This window comes from Chrysochloris asiatica, unplaced genomic scaffold (assembly GCF_000296735.1).
Source record: "Chrysochloris asiatica unplaced genomic scaffold, ChrAsi1.0 scaffold00238, whole genome shotgun sequence".
NCBI lineage: Eukaryota > Metazoa > Chordata > Mammalia > Afrosoricida > Chrysochloridae > Chrysochloris > Chrysochloris asiatica.
The window spans coordinates 1658876-1678369 of NW_006408756.1; the positions used below are offsets into that span (position 1 = coordinate 1658876).

At 54.3% G+C, this 19494-nt stretch overlaps 2 protein-coding genes across 2 annotated transcripts; one reads left to right on the top strand and one right to left on the bottom strand.

The window, feature by feature from the left end:
• Window positions 1-2127: 2127 nt before the first annotated feature.
• CABLES2 (Cdk5 and Abl enzyme substrate 2) lies at window positions 2128-11781 on the top strand. Its single transcript, XM_006873393.1, has 10 exons — window positions 2128-2546; window positions 7767-7838; window positions 7998-8090; window positions 9023-9100; window positions 9641-9749; window positions 10165-10330; window positions 10709-10812; window positions 11114-11220; window positions 11305-11509; window positions 11641-11781. The coding sequence occupies exons 1-10, from the start codon at window positions 2128-2130 to the stop codon at window positions 11779-11781; spliced, it is 1494 nt and encodes a 497-aa protein (XP_006873455.1).
• Window positions 11782-13635: 1854 nt separating this feature from the next.
• On the bottom strand, window positions 13636-14174 carry RPS21 (ribosomal protein S21). The gene is made up of 4 exons (XM_006873359.1): window positions 14125-14174; window positions 13977-14040; window positions 13806-13877; window positions 13636-13695 (listed from the first exon to the last, which is right to left on the bottom strand). The coding sequence occupies exons 1-4, from the start codon at window positions 14172-14174 to the stop codon at window positions 13636-13638; spliced, it is 246 nt and encodes an 81-aa protein (XP_006873421.1).
• Window positions 14175-19494: the final 5320 nt, after the last annotated feature.

The following is a 19494-nucleotide window of genomic DNA, read 5'->3' on the forward strand; positions in this document are numbered from 1 at the left end:
TAAGTATTCTGTAATACCCATTCTTCACAATGTTAGCCATAGCTTGTCATGATCCACACAGTTGAAAACCTTTGCACAGTCAATAAAGCACAGGTAAACATTTTTCTGGTATTCTCTGCTTTCAGCCAAGATCCATCTGATATCAGCAATGATATCCCTCATTCCACATCTTCATCTGAATCTAGCTTGAACCTCTGGCAGTTTGCTATCAATGTACTGTTGCAGCAAAACTTTACTTGCATGTGATATTAATGATTTGTCTGTGGATTTCTGCATCCTATTAGGTTGCCGCTCTTTGGAATGAGCACAAATACGGATCTCTTCCAATCAGTTGGCCAGGTAGCTGTCTTCCAAATGTCTTGGCAGAGATGAGTGAGTGCCTCCAGTGCTGTATCAGTTTGATGTAAGATTTCAATTTGTATTCCATCAATTCCCGGAACCTTGTTCTTTGCCAATGCCTTCAATGCACCTTGGACTTCTTCCTTCAGTATCGTTGGCTCTCGAATCAAATGCTACCTCTTGAAATGGTTGAACATCGACCATCTCTTTTTGGTACAGGGAATCTATACCCTATGCCACCCGTCTCCCGCCCCTCCACCCCAGCCCACCATTTCCAATGGCTCCAGCCAACTTCAGTGGTCTCTGGCGCCCCCTCGTGGATTCATGGCAAACAGGCGTCTGGCGATAAGGACGGAGGAAGATTGCCAAAAGCTCAGAGAACGTACAAAGAAAGGGCGGTAGTGCACGGGCAGATTGCCTGGCCAGCCCCGCCTCCACCCACCCGGCAGGAACTGCTGTCCGCGCCCCACCGGAGGTGACTGAACACATTCAGGGCCCGGAGGTCACTCCTGACAAGAGGACAGGGACAAAGCCAAGTTGGCTACCTAGTTTGCAGAACGTTGGAGGCTCCGCGTATTGTGACAGAACTGGCGTGCACCTGCCCTGTCCTGGTAGGCCCCTGCCACCGGCGTGCCCCTCACTGTCCCGCCATTCTGCACAGGGCAGCTCATCCACCTGGCCAGAGGACTAAATTTCCAAGAGACCCTGAAGTTCAGGCATATGTGCGCGTGTGCACGCAGTCTTTCTTGTTAAAGGTTCCATTGTTCTTTCTGCAATCAAATAAAACCGAACTTGCATGCTGTGAACAATAACGACGCCCATCTACACCCTCCACTTTAGACCCCGGAGCTCCTAGGAGGGTGTTGCCGGCCAGATGGGCCCACCTCTTGTGTCTGCACGCTGGGACAGTATGTCACTTTCCCAAGAGAGCTGTGTATACAATGCAGAGTCTGGTCAGAGAGACCCCACTGAGGGAGCAGAGGCCCAGCTTGCCACCCAGAAACCAAGGAGAGAGCCTGAGAGGGCTGGGGAGTGAAAGCAAAAGTGTCCGTAGCAGTTGGGTGAGCTGATCCAACTGGCTGTCCAGTCAGTGGGAGGGCCCCAGTGGACATACCCCTGTATCAGCTCACTTGATGACTTACCATCATCAAAATGATCCTTCTCTGCCTGTCAAGAACTCTACACACTTCTAGCCAGGCATTGTCACCGAGCCCTAGAAGGCGGGCCTTACTGTCATTTCCACTTTACTGATGAGGAAATCTGAGGCCCCACTCAAGGTTTACAAGGAGGGGTGATCTTAGGGCTTGAACCTGGAGTCAGCCCCTCCCCTCGTGAGAGGGAGCCACAGCGTCCCGGGGTCAGCAGGTGGCGCCAGAGAGCCACAATTTACACACATTAACTAGAGTTTAGGGGTGCACTGACTCTTCGCCGGGCCACCGCCGGACCCGAGACTGATCACGAATCAGACGCCGCCTAGCTGTGAGATCAGGTCACCGGCACCCATAACCGCAGATTCTTTGGCAGGGAATCGAACCCACGGAACAGTCCGCCGCTCAAGCCCAGGCCAATGCTTGGGGGGCACCCTGGCGCGCGACTCTGATCCCTAGGGACGCAGCCGCACTAGTCTGTAGGACCCAGGGGAACCGCCCCCGAGTACGGCGGCCCGCCCCCGGCGCCTCGCCAACCAATGCGCGGGAGTGACAGTAATCATTTGCATGTCGGCGGGCCGCCACCAATGGGCGGCGGGCGTGCGCGCGCCCGTGCGGGCCGCGGCGGCTCAGTCGGACGATGGCCGCGACTGCGGCGGGTGGAGCCCCGGGCTCCGTCCCGGCAGCCCCCGGCCCCGCCGAGGCTGCGATGCCAGGCCTGGCCACCCGGACCCTGCCGCAGGCGTCGCGGAAGCGCGGGGATTCCCGGCGTCGCCAGGCCGCGCTCTTCTTCCTCAACAACATCTCGTTGGACGGGAGACCGCCGAGCCTGGGCCCGGGCGGGGAGAAGCCTCCACCGGCCGCGGAGGCCCGCGAACCGACCGCGCCGCCCGAGCCCGAGCCCGAGCCCGAGCCCGAGCCCGGCGCCCGCGGGGTCTCGCCACCGCCGTCGCCGCCGCCACTAGGCCCGCCCGGGCCCCCGGCCAGGGCTGCCCCCCAGGGCTTGCTCAGCCCCACGCAGGTGGCCGTCGGCCTGGCCCTGGACGTGCAGCGCCAGAGGTGAGCGGGATGCAGCGTCAGCCCAGGGCTTGGGGTCAGGGTCACCAGGGTCCAGGCAAGCCAGGACTTGGGGGTCAGGACCAGCTGGGGCACTCTCAGCCCAGAACTCCGGAGTTAGGGTCATCTAGGGTTGGTCATCACAGGACGTGGGGTTAGGGTTACCTAGGGTTGGTCATCACAGGACGTGGGGTTAGGGTCACCTAGGGTTGGTCATCACAGGATGTGGGATTAGGGTCATCTAGGGTTGGTCATCACAGGACTCCGGGGTTAGGGTCATCTAGGGTTGGTCATCACAGGACGTAGGGTTAGGGTCACCTAGGGTTGGTCATCACAGGACATGGGGCTAGGGTCACCTAGGGTTGGTCATCACAGGACTCCGGGGTTAGGGTCACCTAGGGTTGGTCATCACAGGATGTGGGGTTAGGGTCACCTATGGTTGGTCATCACAGGACTCCAGGGCTAGGGTCACCTAGGGTTGGTCATCACAAGACGTGGGGTTAGGGTCACCTGGTGCTCCATCATCCCCCGACTCACAGATCAGCCCAGAACTTGGAGGTCAGGTTCCCCTGGGGCCCCATCAGCCTGTGACTCTGGACAGAGTGGCCTGGGACCCATCAACCAGGATTAGGGGATCAGTGTGACCTGGGCCATCAGCCCCATGATGTGGAGGGAAGATTTTCTCAATTTTGTCAGTCTCCTAGAGGTAGGCTTCAGGGTTCCCTCAGCTCCAGACACACATGCCCCCCACACACACACCTGTTCCCCAGTCGATGGTGCTGACCTGGATCTGAGAGGTGTCCCGGGGAGGGCCTCTGCACTCAGCTCTGTGGTCCAGTGAGTGGGTGAGGTAGCAGCCTGTGCAGCTCCCAGGCCGTGTTTTAAGAGGACTAAAAGAATCAGGTGGGTGTAACCTTTTGAACCCAGACTCGGACTTGGCAACCTCTGACAGTGTCTTCTGTGACAAGGAATTCCCGTTAAACAATGTCTGAGTGAGGGGTCGGTATAAGGGTCAGGTGTGTGCTGAGAGCTCCAAGGGGTGGCAGTGTCCATGGGAGAATCTGAATTTCACACCCAGGTCCAACCGGTGACAGACCACCTGCTGGCCCCACTTTGTGTCAGCAGTGACTTGATGATGAAAAATGGAGAGCAGATACCATCGTCATAGCAAGTGACCTGAGGTCATGACAAGCATGGGGCCATCGGGGTGGGAGGCCTGTACAGGGGAGACCACTCAGGGGGCTGCTGCAGAGACAGCCAAAACAAGGCCTGGGACTTGAGCACAGATGTGGGTCCTCTCAGCCCGGAGCCACTCAGCATTCCTTAGGCCTCCTAGTGCCAGACCCACCTGAGTTCTGCTTTGTAGCTGGCAACTTCTTTACAGCTGCAGTGTAGGGGTTTTGCCGTTTGACTGTAAAACACCTGGAGTGGGTGGTGTGGTTTGTGCCTGGAGGCAGCTCCCTAATGAAGCCTAGGTTTGCTGTACCATCCCCTGTAGGAAGCCACAGGACTCCAGGGGCCTCTGCCCAGTTTGCTAGAGCATGCTAGTGTGTGGCTCTGTCAGCCCGGAACTTCCTGGGATCAGGCACCCAGGACTGCTTCTCTGCTGGACAGATATGTGTAGGGCTTCAAGGCGCCAGGCACTGGCCAGACAGCTTACTGCCTACTGAGCCCAGAACTGGCCACCCACAACTTTCCTGGAGGCGCCAGATCCGTATGTCATTGGGTCATTTCACTAAGGCCGGCTGTCCACTCCAGATTGCAAGGCCATGTCAGCCAGCCCTTGTTCACCAGGGTTTCTGTACTAGCTCCAACTGAGCAGAATCTCCCTCCTGAAACTCACCCTCCCTCCCTTCTGCATTTCCTTCAGTTACAAAGTAGAGGAGTTTATAAACACTTGAAACATTGTTTAGTAAGTAGCATTTTTTCCTCCAATTACAAAGAGAAGGAAGTTTCTGAACAGTAGAAACAATGTTTAATTAAAAACAATGTTTCATAGTTTTCCCTTCCTAGCCAAGCCTCACACACCAGTATGAAAGGCTATCAAGTCCTAATCACCTTGCCCCCAGAAGCCGCCCACGACCTGGCCCTTCTTCCATGGGGTCAGAGGTGGGCTGCCCCAGCCAATGACTGCTACTTCATTAAGGCAGGTGGTCCCTGTGCCTGTGATTTTAATAATGATTCAGCCAGAAAATCAGGGAGATGCCTACTCACCAGGTGTCCAGGGAGGCGCACACTATGTCTGTGTGTCTACGCCCAGAGACCAGGAAGCCCAAAGTGCATTTGAGGCCTAAAGGGCCCCAGTGGGGATGTACTGTCAGGATGGTGGATTTATACGTGTTGTACCCCTGTCGCTACTGCACCAGCTCAGTAAAAAGGCCCCCCACCCCAGATTCTGCTAATGGTCCAGCTTGTATTGAGGCTTAGCAGACAAGTTTCTGTTCGGCTGGGGTGGGCACGGGTAAGCGTTTGGCAATATGTCCTTTCGGGGGAGCCAGCTCAGTCCTGGCCCATGATCTGCCTGCCTGTCTTGTCTTCATCCTCCTTTGTGGGCGTTTTAAAGTAGCCACACCCTTGTATCTCGAGTGTCTCGTATATCTTCACTAACAGAAATGTCCCCTTGCCCCTCCTGAGCCTCAGTAGTATCTGGCACTCGATGGTGTTTCTGCGGCGGCCTAAGAGAAGCCTGGTCTAGGTGCCCAGGGCCCTGAGGCAGTCAGGTCTGCTGGCTTCCTGAGGACCAAAGGTCCTGGCAGCACCCTGAGTGGGTAGGGCTCAGGCTGAGGATGACACACAGTCTTCTCATTCACTGTTTAGGAAATGCCCTGCCATTCTAGTATCGGTGATACTTTACTGCTGCCTTCTAAATGTGGGACCTCTCCTCTCCCTCTAGACTCTCCCACATTCAGAATGTCCCACAGCTACTAACACAGCCCCGTGACTGTTGCACTCACTCCACTGGTCGAGTCCATTTGCACTGGACTGTGTGTGGACTGTGTGTGAGCAGACACGCCCTCTCCCTCTCTCTCTCTCTCTTTCTCTCTCTCTCTCTCTCTCCCTGTCTTGCTCTCGTGTGCTCTCACACTTTCTGTCTCTCTCCTCCTCTGTCTCTCTCCCTCTCCTCTCTGTCTTTTTTTTTTTTTAATGTTTTATTGTGAATTATGTGATAGTTTACATGGGAGAACATTAGTTTTACATTCATTCTATCGTATATTGTCTCATTGCCATGGTTACAATCCCTTCCATGCAATCCTTCCCCCGTACCCCCTAGGTCTTCAGCACACAGTCGCTCTTCCTCTCTGGATCTAAAGTTTCCAGCTGCTCCATCGCTCCACGTCATCATCTCTGGCTTCATTTCAGGCAACACTGCTTCTCTGGGTAGGGTCCTTCTCTCTGCTCTTCTCCCTTGATGGTCCTAGGAACCTCGGCTCCTAGACTGAAAAGTTAATCACTCCCCTCCTTGTTATAAAATGTCCACCTCTAGATTTCCAACCCTCACAAACAGTCCTGATAACAATTATTCACTATTGTATCACAAGAGACCCATCTGCATTTCATTGCATCAGCCCCACCTAGACAGATTAGATACTACTCACTGGAGAGTCTACCTTCCCCCAGGCCCTCTGGATCTAGGTTCCTCTCTGTCTTGCTCTCTTGGGAGTTCACACTCCCGTTCTCTGTCTCCTCTCTCTCTCCCCTACACTCGCTTTCCTGGAGGAGTGTTAGTCTCTCACACCCCCTGGAGATCAGGATCCCCAATTCCTATTCTCTCAGCGGCTCTCTTTCTCTGTACTAGTCCACACACCCCCAAGTGTATGGTGGTCCCTCAGTGACTGCCCTTTAAACCGAATCGATTCCCCAAACACAACAGCCTGTAAAGGCACAGACTCATGTCCCCTGGGGCCCTGGGTCCTCCCCTTCATGTCCTTCCTCCTCAACACTGACTCCTTCAGAGCAGGAAGGGAGTGGAAAAGCCCTGGCCTGCAGGTGGGAACACGGGTGTCACTCGCATCTTCAGCAGAGCTGGGGTTCAGAAAGCAGCCCCCCACCAGTGTGTTCCAGGACATGGCTAACAAACAGGCTTAGACCGCGGAGGTGGATTGTGTTGGTGGTGAAGGCATAGACATAGGAGCTGCCCCTTGGGGCTGGGCCTCAGTTTCCCCACCTGTAGACTGGGCCAATCAGAGTATCTGTGAGAGTTGGTGTCCATATAAGGTGCTTACAGGGAAGGAGGATAGAAGGTTACAAAGCTAATGATCTGAGACTACCCCTCAATCTGGATGCTCACTGAGAGATTGCCTGGTGACCACAACACAGCCAGGTGTGGGCCAGCACAGGGCAGGGAGTGCTGGCTGCCCTGGTACAGGCTTAAGGGTGTGACCCTGGGCTAGGTGCCTGCTTGTGTGCTCCCAGGAGTGTGGCATCCTGGGCTTCCCCCGGGTAATTACGAGCTAATGAGTCTCTGGGACACACTGGTCTGCCCCTGGGGCACCTGAGCTCTCTGGGATGCTCTCCGTACATACTGCTCAATACAACTGCAGGGCCTGCCTGGTCAGTGGGGCTGTATAGGACCCCTTACCTGGGGCCGATCTCGTTCCTCAGCACTCCTGCCCCTGCCAGCTTGGCCACCTCAGCCCAGAGCTGCTGGATACCATCTGCATTCCCATCACCCCAGACTCCCCCCTGGCAGCAGCCCACTCTCTGCACCTGGCCAGACTGGTCTCTGGACCCTCCCCACAGATCAGAACTCCCATCCCTTGCTGTCCTCCCCCTTGTCTGCTGGCCTCCTTTTTCCCTCCATCCTCACTTGGAGAACCCAGGCTGCATGTGGACCAAACCCCCACCCTCGCCCCATTGCACTGGCAGTCCTACACACACCCCCCCACACACACACACACACACTCTTACCTGGGGACCTGCTGCTGCATAGGCAGTGGGTTAGCAGGTTTGTGGGCCCAGAGTTTTACTGAATCAACTTCTCCATTTAGTGTCTTCTCAGCCAGCTTCGTTGTTCTCACCATTGAAAAGATGTGAACTATGTTGTGTTAATAACTCGATCTAGAGGATGGTCTTCAGACCTGAGGAGCTTCCCCAGAAATAAGAATGTCACTAAAAGGAGGGCACTCCTTCCCTAAGATGCCAGTGGTTTCCGCGGCACCTTTGGGAGAAGCACGTCCACAGGTCTGAGCTGCGTTGACTCGGTCTCCCCGTGTACCTCCACAGACGGCGCATCACCTCCCAGCGCTGCTCCCTGGAGTTCTTGGAAGACGTGGTGGGGTGTGCCTCCGTGCAAAGGTGCCTTCCCCACCATCGTCCCCCACCCCCATGTGTGCCCACACCTACTGCCCTCATCCACACCCACGCACTACTCCAGTCCCCCACCCCCAGCCCCACATGCCCAGCTTAACACCCCTGGGGTCAAGGGTAGAGAGGTGACCCTTTTTCACCTTGCAGAACCAAACCCATATCCGGCTCTCCAAGACACAAGGGCTTGAAGAAGACCCACTTCATCAAGAACATGCGGCAGTATGACACCAAGAGCAGCAGGTAGCCCCAGACAGCACCCAGACTGGCTCCTGAGGAGTAGGAACCCCAGCATCCTAGTGTGTCAGGGAACCTCGAGCTGCTTCATTGTGGACACCCCTACCTCCCGGGCCCATTGGCATGGCATCTAGAAGCTACCTCTCCCTTATTAGCATGGTGCCCATGGGCCCTCCCTTCAGTGGACTCCAGTATGGGCTGAGGGACTTCTGATACAGTAACAGGAGGGGGTGGCATGACAGCCCTTTCATGTCAGAAAGTGGTTTAGCTACAAAACCAAGCTGACCAGTTGGGGTGTACGGCGGCACCCAGCTGTCCCTTGGCTCAGTGGCCAATGTTTGCACACTGTTTTGAGGTGTTTCCTGTCACTCAGCCCCACCAAAGACCACCTTGTTGGTGGCTCCCCAGGGGTCCTTTGCAGGGACCTTGACAGATCCTCACCCAGCTCCATATTGTCATGTGACAGCGTGACCACAGCTACGCTGAGGACCTGGGTCCTGCTTCGGTCACCCCATCCAGAAAAAAGGAGTCGAGAGAAGGGTCCTCTCCTTGGCCCTTGGTGTTGGTGCCCCTCACTAGTGGCTGGCTGGACACCAACCTAGAGAGAGTGAGGCATGGTTCCGCCCTGGTCTCCCATCCCCTCCACCCTTGTCCACTCACCAAGACCTGGGTCCTGAGACACAAGAACCCCACTCTGTCTGCCACCTGCCTTCCTAGGTGCTGGAGACCATGTGGACTGGGATGCACTTACCTTTGGGGTGCCCTATCTGACCTCTCAAGGCCATCTGGCCCTGAGCCACCCAGGGCCAGACCCTCCCGAGGCCCCAGTGTAGCTGGACAGGCAGGAAGAATTTCCTGTTTGAAGGGCCTGCCACTGTCAGCAGCCCCCGTGCCTGCCCCCCGCCAGAGGTCCTGACCCTCCACCCCACTCCCTGTAGGATCGTGCTGATCTGTGCCAAGAGGTCCCTGTGTGCAGCCTTTTCTGTCCTGCCCTATGGAGAAGGCCTGCGGGTCAGGTGAGTGTAACTCGGCCCCAACCCCTCTATGCTAATACCTGAGTAGTAGGGCCCCTGGACCCAGAGGGGGATCCAGTAGGACAGCACCAAGGGGGTGGGGTGCTTTGGCCTACAGTCGGGTCCCCCATGCTCATTCTAGGGGAGACCAAGTCTGCAAATTCCTCCCAACTGTGGAAGCTGTGAACAGCACATGGTTTACGGGAGAAGGAAATGCGCTGTCTGGGGGCGAGGACAGTCCATGGTCAGAAAGTCCCCCACTCTCCGTGTCCCAGGGCCTACACAGAGCTGACCGAGCCTCATACCTTCACATCCAGGGGCCACATGCTCCTCGCGGGCAGACATGCCAGGAGGATCAGCTCCTGTCTGAGGGGTTGGGGAGAGGGAGCCAAGAGCCGCCTTCATTCATGTGCTATTAGGAAGAGCAGGGTGGGCCTCTGAGTGACCCACAGACTCGGGGACTGTGTGGGTGGAATGTGGACGAGCCACAACGCCAGAACTCTGCTTCGTGGCTGGCCTAGCGCTCCCACCCCCTTCCCGTAGTGACCTAAGGGTGGACGGCCAGAAGCAGCGGCACCCATCCGGTGGTGTCTCCGTGTCTTCTGAGATGGTCTTCGAATTAGAAGGTGTCGAGCTGGGTGCAGATGGAAAGGCAAGAGTCCGGAGGGGCTGGTGAGGTCGGGGGTGACAAGTGTGTGTGCCCTCACAAGGCACCAACACTCAGAGGTGTGTGTACACTTTAATCTTGGGAAGGACGAGGGAGGGAGGGAAGAAGGGTCCCTTGGCCTCAGCAGCCCCCTACAGTGGACGGAGACACCATCGTCCATGCTGTGCACTGTGATCACCCCCAGGGGGAGCCTCAGCACCCTGATGGGCGGAGGTCACGGGCTTCACAGGCAGGGAGCCACAACTCCAGATAAGGGACAGCCAGTTCTTGACACACAAGAATTATGTGTAGTGCTGATGGTTGCCCCAGAAAGTTCCTTCTTAACTTGGAGCACCAAGCGGGTCAGAGTGCACCTTTACCTCCAGTCCCAGCACTGAGCCCAGTGTGTTTCCCTCTCCAGGTGGTGTCTTATGCCAAGTTCCTGTACCCCACTAATGCCCTAGCGGCACCCAAGAGTGACAGCCACTGCCCAGTGGCCCAGCCCCGGTCCAGCATCCCCAGGGCTCTGCCAGGGTCGAGATACAAGCCTGGCCCCACAAAGTCAGCGCCAGCAGGCACAGAGCTAGGTACCCAGCAGGCTTTGGGCCATACATAGCCTTACCGGTATGGGGGTAGAGGGCAGTGACTGACTGGGATGGCTCCTGGTCAGGAGAGCACCATGGGCAGGGACAAACCGGGTCGGGACCACCTCTAGAAGAGGCTCTGATGGAGCAGTTGCTCCAAGTCTGGTGATGGGACAAGCCAAGCTTGGGGATCACTCCAGGAAGGGGTCTCCCTCTGCCCATCCTCAGCGCCCCCCAGGCTCTGGGCACTCTGCCCCCCTCGCTATCCTTGGGGGGTATAAAGTCCTGGCAACCAGGGACTCCAATGGACGCATTGGTTTGCAATGCTTGGGGACCAGAACCTCAGTTCTTAGTGGACTCAGGGGTGCCCCCTGCCTCCAGGGAATGAGACCAGCGACACCCTTGAATACAACCCCAACCTCTTGGATGACCCACAGTGGCCCTGCGGCAAGCACAAGCGTGTCCTCATCTTCGCCTCCTACATGGTGAGTGGGCACAGGGGCCGCACACTTGGGTAGAGGTGGGGGCAGGAAGCAGGGCACCCCTGGAACTGTGAGCCCTGCTGCAGTGGCGGGCCACGTGGCTGCCCCTCCTGAACCAGTCTACCCAGCTTAGCCCAGCCAGGAGCGGCAGCTCCAGGCCGGAGGGGGGCGCTGCAACCCTGGCCCGGACTGCCGGGCCCTGTCTCTTCACACCCGGCCAGAGGCAGGTTCTGGGCATCCTCTGACGGTGACTCAGAAGGCCGTGCCAGGGACCGCCCGCACATGCTGCTGCTGTCTGTTGCAGACCACGGTGATCGAGTATGTGAAGCCCTCGGACCTCAAAAAGGACATGAACGAGACCTTCAGGGAGAAATTCCCGCACATCAAGCTCACGTTGAGCAAAATCCGGAGGTGAGCAGGGCCTGGGGACGTCCCACCGCCCCCCAGGGATCGGGCTGTGCGAGGGGCGGAGCTCAGGGCCGTGTCTGCGCGCAGCCTGAAGCGGGAGATGCGCAGCCTCTCGGAGGAGTGCAGCCTGGAGCCGGTGACCGTGTCCATGGCCTACGTGTACTTCGAGAAGCTGGTGCTGCAGGGCAAACTTAACAAGCAGAACCGCAAGCTGTGCGCCGGCGCATGCGTGCTGCTCGCCGCCAAGATCAGCAGCGACCTGCGGAAGAGCGAAGTCACGCAGCTCATCGACGTGAGTGTGCGGCAGCCCTCTCCTCCGCCTTCCCCAGGACACACATGCCGCTCCAGCAGGTCACCACCGGTGCCTGTCCGGTGACAGAGCTCTGGCCGCCCTGTGTGACTCTTCTCTGTTGTCCCCCACAGAAGTTAGAAGAACGATTTCGCTTCAACCGACGGGACCTGATCGGGTTCGAGTTTACCGTGCTCGTGGCTTTGGAGCTGGCCCTATACCTGCCCGAGAGCCAAGTGTTACCTCATTACCGACGCCTGACCCAGCAGTTCTAACTGTGCTGTCTACATGTGGAGGTGGCCTGCCCACAGCCCCGCATTCTCCTTCCCCCCCCCCACGTTGACCCCATGCTTTCATTCCAAAGTGACCACACCCCACACCTTCCACGTGTTTGCAGGACTTCGCCCGCTTGGGTTCCTTTCTCCTTTCATGTGCCTGGCCCTTATGTGCACCTCAGGTGAGTTCTGGCAGTCAGCGCTGTAGGGGAATTCCTGCCTTGGGCCCTGCACTGGCACCTAAGAAGGCCTCCCAAAACAAACGGCATTGGCTGAAGTTGAACTTACTTGAGCATTAACACACAGACATTTCTGGTTTTCGATGGACTGGCGAGAGCTGACCCTCCTCCCACCCAGCATTGCTGTGACATCAGGCGAAGCCAACAAGCCCAGCCTGTTCTTTCTCCTGGACTTCCGTTCTTCCGAGCATCGTGTCACTGTGAAATCCGTCCTGAGGCTGTGTGCTGCCGACCCCAGGACTTGGAGGCAATGTTACCCAGCACTTTATGCAGGAACCCACCCTCCACCTCCACTAGGGAAGCAACTGCTGGCTGCTACTTTCCCACCTTGACTTCCGAAGCAATATTGGACTGAGAGACGCAATTTGTTCATGACAATTTGGGGCCGGGTTCCCTGGGTCTTTGAGAAAAAAATTTGCTAAGAGGTCTGCTGACATGTTGACTTGAGCCTGGAGCAGGGATGGACTCTCCTGCTGTGGACTGAACAGACCCCATCCCCAGCCACATCCACTGGGGATTCAAGTATGACTTAAGTCCCTGCAATCAACCTCTTCAGTGGGCTCTGAGGCTCATCTCAGTGTCCTTTACACTGCATGTTACCGGTAGGGGCCTCCCAGATTACCCCACCCGATACATGTATCCTGTGCGTACGCACTTCTGAGACCCCAGTTCTGTCACCAGCAGCAGTAATTCGGCCAGTAACCCCAGAAGAGGTGTTGGCTGCCTTCCCCACCCTGCTTCCTTCACATCAGGTTGGCTGCCTGGTCCCCACCTAGAACCAGTAGAGGTCAGGACCCCCTCTTTCAATGGACAGCTAAGTCCCTGAAGCCAAGGATGGTCCCTCAAACCCCATATGCATTCAAGACCAGGGGCTGGACCAAGGATGCTGCTAAAATATGTAGGGCCCAGACCACATTCAGTTTTCTGTCTTGTCAGCAAAGCATCATCTCAGTAAGCCCATATCGTACACCTTGTAGGATGACTTGTTTACAGCTTGGCCTCTTTGAGCCCTTCTGTGTCAGCAGAGTGGCTGACAAATGCAGTAATTTATGTATTTATATTGTGAGTTAGTCATTTATCCCAACCCTGCCCCCACCATCGTGTATGATTAACGCCTGGAGCTGCCACTGTGTGGTATTGAAGACTTATTGCAACAAAACAGCCAATAGTGAAGGCCCAACCCAGCGGAAAAGAGCACCCCCAAGCACAAGTCCAGCTGGGTGACAGGCAAGTGGGGGGTTTGCTGGGCCTGTGGCCAAATGAACCCCGTCTGTGGTTGTGGATCTAAGTGTGTGAATGACCATCTGGATGTCAGAATGGAGTCGTTTTTTGTGGATGTTTTCAAAGGCTTAATGAATTTTTTTTTTAAATAAAACTTGTTTTGCTACATACTTCTAGGCTGTCTCCTTCCGAACACAAGCCGCCCCCCTGGGGAAGGGGCCTGACTGCAGGCAGGAAGGACGCAACCACAGGGAAATGGTTTTTACTCTTTATTTATGACAAACACTCCCAGTCCACAGCTCTCCATCAGAAGTTCCTAGAAAAGAGGAGGTGGGCAGTGGGGGTTAGAACTTGTCAGGCAAGCCTTGACCTCCACCCCAAACAGGGTTCCCTCTTACTTTGAGACAATGCCGTCGACCTTGGCCAGCCGCAGAATGGAATCATCCGACTCGCCCTGGGAATGAAAAACCTCCTGAGACCCTCTTCCCGGTTAGAGCAGCAGCAGGCCAGCCAGGTACACCCCACAACCCGTCAAGAGGGGGCCAGGCACGCGGGACCACTCACCATCCGGCGGATGGCCCCGCAGATGGCGTAGGTCTTAAACTGGCCATTGAACCTGCCGGTGACCTTGTCAACCTAGGGACCGACAGTGGGGTCACCGAGCCACCAAGCTTGGCGCCTGGCGGCCCTCGGCAGCCCCGGGGCTGGACGTTCCCTCCCCGGCTGCCTGCTCACCTCGGCCACGTTCATCTGGATGGACGCGTGATCTTTGGCGCCGATGATGCGGTTGCTGGCGGAGCTGCGGAGACAGCGGGGATCAGGGGTGAGGCGGGGTCCCGCGAGAGGGAGCCGGAGAAGCGAGGGGGGCTGCCGGGGCGCTCACCATTTCCGCGGCACGTACAGGTCCACGAACTCGCCGGCGTCGTTCTGCATGTCGGGACCGCGCCTGCGGAGAGACCGAGAGATCGTGAGCCAGATGCCCGCAGCCCCGCAGCCCCACAGCCCCGCAGGCCCGCGCCACGCCGCACAGCCCACCTGAGGATACCACGCCGAGCTCGAACACAGAAAGGAAGTGGCGCGTCTCCCGGCAGCAGTATTAGCGCGTTGGGCGGAACCTTAGCGAGTGCTTCCGGGTCAGGCGTGCGAGCCAGCGAGTCTGCGCAAAAAGATCCCGGGCGCAGTGTTTCCGGCGTATGACAGCCCGGCGCGAGAGCGCATGCGTACACGCACCTCCCGCGCCGCTAGCTCTCCCTCGGGCTCCCTGGATCTTGGGTGGGGCGGTGGCGGGTGTCCGGCTGGGCTGGGTGTACACGCGACGTCGTGCACCACACCTCAGAGGGGACCCCGACTCAGAACAAGGGCTTCGTCGCCGGGACCTGCCGATATCTCGGCCGTGCCCGCCCTGGTCATCTGCAGCTAGTGACGTGCCCACACGGGGCACCGGGCGCAGGTGGGGATGGAGACCCCGCGAGAGGAGACCTCGTTTTCCGTGCGTCGGAATGACGGGCTCGTGGTATCGGGGAGGCGGAGTATGCATTATGAAGGGCTCCGTCTGCCCAGTGTTACAGGGGCCCACAAACCCACTCTTGTGAAATCACTCGGAGGAGACGCATGTGTTCGTACTCACAGAGCTCGGAGCCCTTGGCCTGTACCATCAAGTGCCTGCCAAACGACCCCTTCCTCCAGGGAGCAGTATGGCCAGGGGAGAATCTATGGAATCCCCACGCTGGGGCCAACAGCCCAGAGCCCTTCAGCTAAAGCGTGTCTCCCCTCTCCCAGCTGAGTCGGCTCACTGTGCCCACCAGCCTGCCTGGCCGACCCCTCCGTATCCTACGAATCTTGTAATGGGTCACTTCACTGTCCCAAGTCTGCCTTAATTCACTCTTAGGGGCTCTTGAGAGCCAACTTCCTCCTCCACGGGCCCAAGGATGCAGAGGAGCCCGAGGTACAAGTGTCAGAGGGGGGCAGCTTCTCAACTGTGGGAGAACTCAACATCTGGACCCACCTGGTGCTGAGGCTGCAAGTCCTCTGGGCGTCTGGACACCAGGTGTCCGTGTGGGTAGCACATCTGCTGTGGCTTCCACTGGATTCCCACAACCAGGCAACAGAGGTGAGGTCATGACGGTCACCATCTTTAAGGCAGACCACTCAGTGCGTGCGTGCCCTGAGGGAACCACAGCGTCTGTGCAGAGATGTCTGGTTTATGTTTGCGGTTCTACAGCTGGCCTGTCCACATCTGTGTGTGGGTTAGCCCAGCGAGGCCTGGAACAATTTTCTGTAGCTGAGACTCCAAGGAGGCTGAGGCTGCTGGAGTATTCAGGACAGACACCTGTAAGGAGAGAGCTGCAGACCGAGGAGGACCTCGGATCTGCAGATACTCATTTCCAGTGTTGAGCAGAGTGCTGAGAGCGCATTTCCCTGGAGATGCCTGGAGAAGGAGCCATCCTAAAGGACTGCAGGGAACAACCAGACTGGGAAACCCTGATTCTTGGGACTTTGGCGAGAGCACCCATGAAGATCAGCCTTCAGTAATGGGTAGTAACGAGTCCCTGACTTAATGCTACCCTGGTCCCACCAAGCCCATTGTAAAGACAACACTCTTAGTAACTTAACTGCATTCCAGAAAGAAAACACGGAATATGCCCACAGAAAACCCATGCCATGGAGTTGATTCCAACTTTGTGAGCCTGTAAGATGGAGCACATGTGCCCTCGAGGGTTTCCAAGGCTGTGATGATTTATCTCGTTTCAGTTTTGAGTGTGAACTCACCCAATTTTCTTGAAGTTTACCTTCAGTAAACCCTGTGCTTCGTCTCAGCTGGGTGATGGCAATCCCCCTCCCTGTAACATCCCATTCTGCTTCTTCCCTGAGCCTTGCCTCCATCCCTTCTTTCCCACAGCTTCTGAACTTGGTCGTTAAGTAGATGCTGCCTTCTTGATCTCTAATGGCTGTCTCTGTATGGTGTGCACACCTCACTAGTGTTACGGTCCCCCCAATATACTTACCTATACTGTGGCTGGAAATTGAGCTTCTAGAACAAGTTTGGTTCCAGACCTGAGAGTGACCTAAGCTCCTCTAGTCTCTTTCGGACTGATAAGCCCAGTCTCTTGTGATTTTGAGTTTTGTTTCATGTTTTCTCCCACTCGAAGCAGGACTTTGTAATGTGATTGCTCTCAGAGCAGTTGGTAGGACCAGGCATATCTAGTTCTTCTGGTCTCAGCGTCATGGAGACTGATGTTCATGGAGTGCCAAGCATCTGCAATCTCAACTCCCCTTCCCTCCTCACAGAGACCCTCAGTTGCACCTTAGATGGCTGCTCATGAGCTCTGAAGATCCCAGTTGCTGCTCACCAAGGTAGCATGTAGAACATTGTGATTGCAGACTGTGTTATGCCTGTTGACCATGGTGTCCCCTGACACTACGGTCCTGAGCCCCCAGGCTCTGCAAATCATCCCCTTGAGGTATCAGTTCTCATAATTGTAACCCCTTCATGCTCCATCGCGTTCCTGGATATGTTTGCAGCAAAGCTAAATACCCATGTACAAAGATCCTCTGTGGAACTTTGGTAGAGTTGTGGGTATGTCCAACCCGTTCACCTGTCCATGTGTTGTGAAATGCAGTCAATCACTGTTGCTGCAGGTTCTGTGTAGAACACTATGTACCTCTGTCCCTTTAACTCTGGTCCTCCTCCCCCTGCAAAGCTGTAATTAGATAAGCAGACTGCTACACCTTATTTCCCATGGAGCAGCTGGCGGGTTCGAGCACCGACTCTGGGATTCGCAGCTGAGTGATTTAACCACTGTGCCACCACAGCTTCTCTAAGAATATGTATAAAGCCAAACCACTGCCACCAAGTCAATTCTGACTCGCAGCCACTGGGTGCAGGGTTTCCAAGGCTGGAAATCTTTGCAGGAAGCCTCATCTTTCTCCCAAGGAGCAGCTGGTGGATTTGAACTGCTGACCTTGGGTTAATAGCCCAACATATAACCCATGGTGCCACCACAGTTCCTGGTGGGTTTGAACCGTCAACTTTGTAGTTCATGGTCTAGTGTTTATCCCATAGCACCATACTAGGAGTCTAGAATATGTATGTTGTGTTAAGTACCGTAGTGTTGATTCTGACTCATAGCAACGCTGTATAGGGACTCTGAGGAGCAACTGGTGGGTTTGAACTACTGACCTTACAGTTAGCAGTGCAGTGTTTATCCTACAGTGCCACACCAGGCATGTTGTTGGTAAGTGTCCTCGAGTTGGTCCCCACTCAGTGACCCTGTATTGGGTTTCTGAGGAGTGGCTGTTGAACTTGAACTGCTAACCTTGCCCTTCAAACACACTGCAATCCAGTACATCAACCCACAGTGCCACACCAGATATAGCAACAAAAATATACAACATTCAGCAAAGTAAAAATCACAATGTCAGAGATCAGTTAATATCAGACTAACAAGAAACAGGAAAATCAAGACCTGTAGTGAAAAAGAAAAGGCAATGAATAGAAAGTGACTCATAACTGCTATGTTGGAATCAGCAGACAAGGACATTGTGACAGTTTTAATGTATATTTCATAAGTTCAAAAAGTTAAGTAAAGAAATGGGAGCTTTTTTTTTTTTTTTAATTGATCCAAATCAAACTAATAGAGATGAAAACTGCCACAGCTAAAATGGAGAAGACACTGGATGAGCTCAGTGACAGATTAGACATTACAGAAAAGACGAGTGCACATAACCGTGCAGCATCGAGTCGGTCAGTGCATAGTGACCCTGTCTGTATGGGGTTCCCAAGGAGTGACTCAAACCAACCTTGCAGTCCAGCTCATTAACCCACAGTGTCACATCAGGACCCCAGTTAAATCCCAGAATACAAAAAAGAATAAAGACCAGAACAGAAATCAACTTTTTTAAAAAAAAAAAAGCAATAGAACAAACACATCAGTGAAACCAATATCGAGTTCTTTGAGAAAAATCAGTAACATTGTAATCTTTAACCAGAGTGACCAAGGAAAACAAAGAGAAATTTCCAGTCTCAGTGATGAGACGTGAGACCAGTTACAGAATCTACAGAGACTGAAAGGATGTCATTGTTGTTGTGAAGTGTCTTCAGGTCAGTCTGACTCTCAGAGAATCCTGTATAGGGTTTCCGACGAGCAGCTGGTGGGTTTGAACTGCCAGTGGTTCCCAGTCCAGAGAATATTATGAACTCTATGCCTGTATATTTGATAACTTGGATTAAATGCACACATTCCTTGAAAGACAAACTACCAAACTCATTGCTGAAGAAACAACCTAAGCTGCCCTGTCTTCAAGAAATCAATTTTGTAGTTTAAAACCTTCCCATGAAGGAAACGCCTGAAGAAATAATGCCAATTCTACACAAATAATTCCACAGAAGTCAAGAGGGCAGACTTCAGTTGAAGAGAGTATATTCAGTCTAAAGCAGGGGTGGGGAACCTTTTTTCTGCCAAAAATTTCTAATATCATTCGCAGGTCATACAAAATTACTAACTTAAAAATTAGCTTGCTATATTTGGTCAACTGTTTAATTAACTCACCCCTAATGGAACTGAGTCACTGTGGGTCGGAACCAACTCGATGGCACTTAACAGGAACGATGGAACTGAGATGACCTTGGCAGCAACAGACCAAATGATGTCACATGCTTTATATAGCCCACCAGCCGAACATTGCCCACCCCTGGCCTAAGAGACCTGCATTCGTTTGATATCAAAACTAAACAAAAGGCATGAAAAGAAAAAGATTCTACAGATCAATATCCCTGATGAATGTAGATGCAAAAATCCTAAACAGAATTGAGCAAATTATCTCCAATGATATATAAAAGAACTAGTATGTCATGACCAAGATGAATTTACACTAGGAATTCATTGGTTTAACACTCATAAATCAGATTATTTACTATTTTAAACTAAAAAAAAAAAGGAAAACCTTAAGATTATCTCAATAGCTGCAGACTAAGTATTTGACAAAATTCAGTATCCATCCCTAATTTTTAAAAAACTCTTAGTAAACTAGCAATAGAAGATAAATTCCTCAATTGATGGCCAACTGAATTTTTTACAAAAGTACAAAAACAACAAACTAGAGAAGGAATATTTCAGCAAATAAATGCTGCTGAAACAATTGGATACCCACATGCAAAAAAATACGGAGTCCTGGGATGGCACTGTAGGGTAAACACTGGACTGCAGGATCTTCAGTTCAAATTCAGTAGCTGCTTCTCAGAAACCCTATACAG

Bases quoted from the DNA above. Each gene is read 5' to 3' on its own strand.
- CABLES2 (XM_006873393.1), top strand. From the start codon at position 2,128: ATGGCCGCGACTGCGGCGGGTGGAGCCCCGGGCTCCGTCCCGGCAGCC. The intron at 8,091-9,022 runs GTAGCCCCAGAC...CACTCCCTGTAG, and splicing joins TATGACACCAAGAGCAGCAG to GATCGTGCTGATCTGTGCCA. The intron at 11,510-11,640 runs GTGAGTGTGCGG...TGTCCCCCACAG, and splicing joins AAGTCACGCAGCTCATCGAC to AAGTTAGAAGAACGATTTCG.
- RPS21 (XM_006873359.1), bottom strand. From the start codon at position 14,174: ATGCAGAACGACGCCGGCGAGTTCGTGGACCTGTACGTGCCGCGGAAA. The intron at 14,041-14,124 runs GTGAGCGCCCCG...CTGTCTCCGCAG, and splicing joins CTGTACGTGCCGCGGAAATG to CTCCGCCAGCAACCGCATCA. The intron at 13,878-13,976 runs GTGAGCAGGCAG...GTCGGTCCCTAG, and splicing joins TCCAGATGAACGTGGCCGAG to GTTGACAAGGTCACCGGCAG.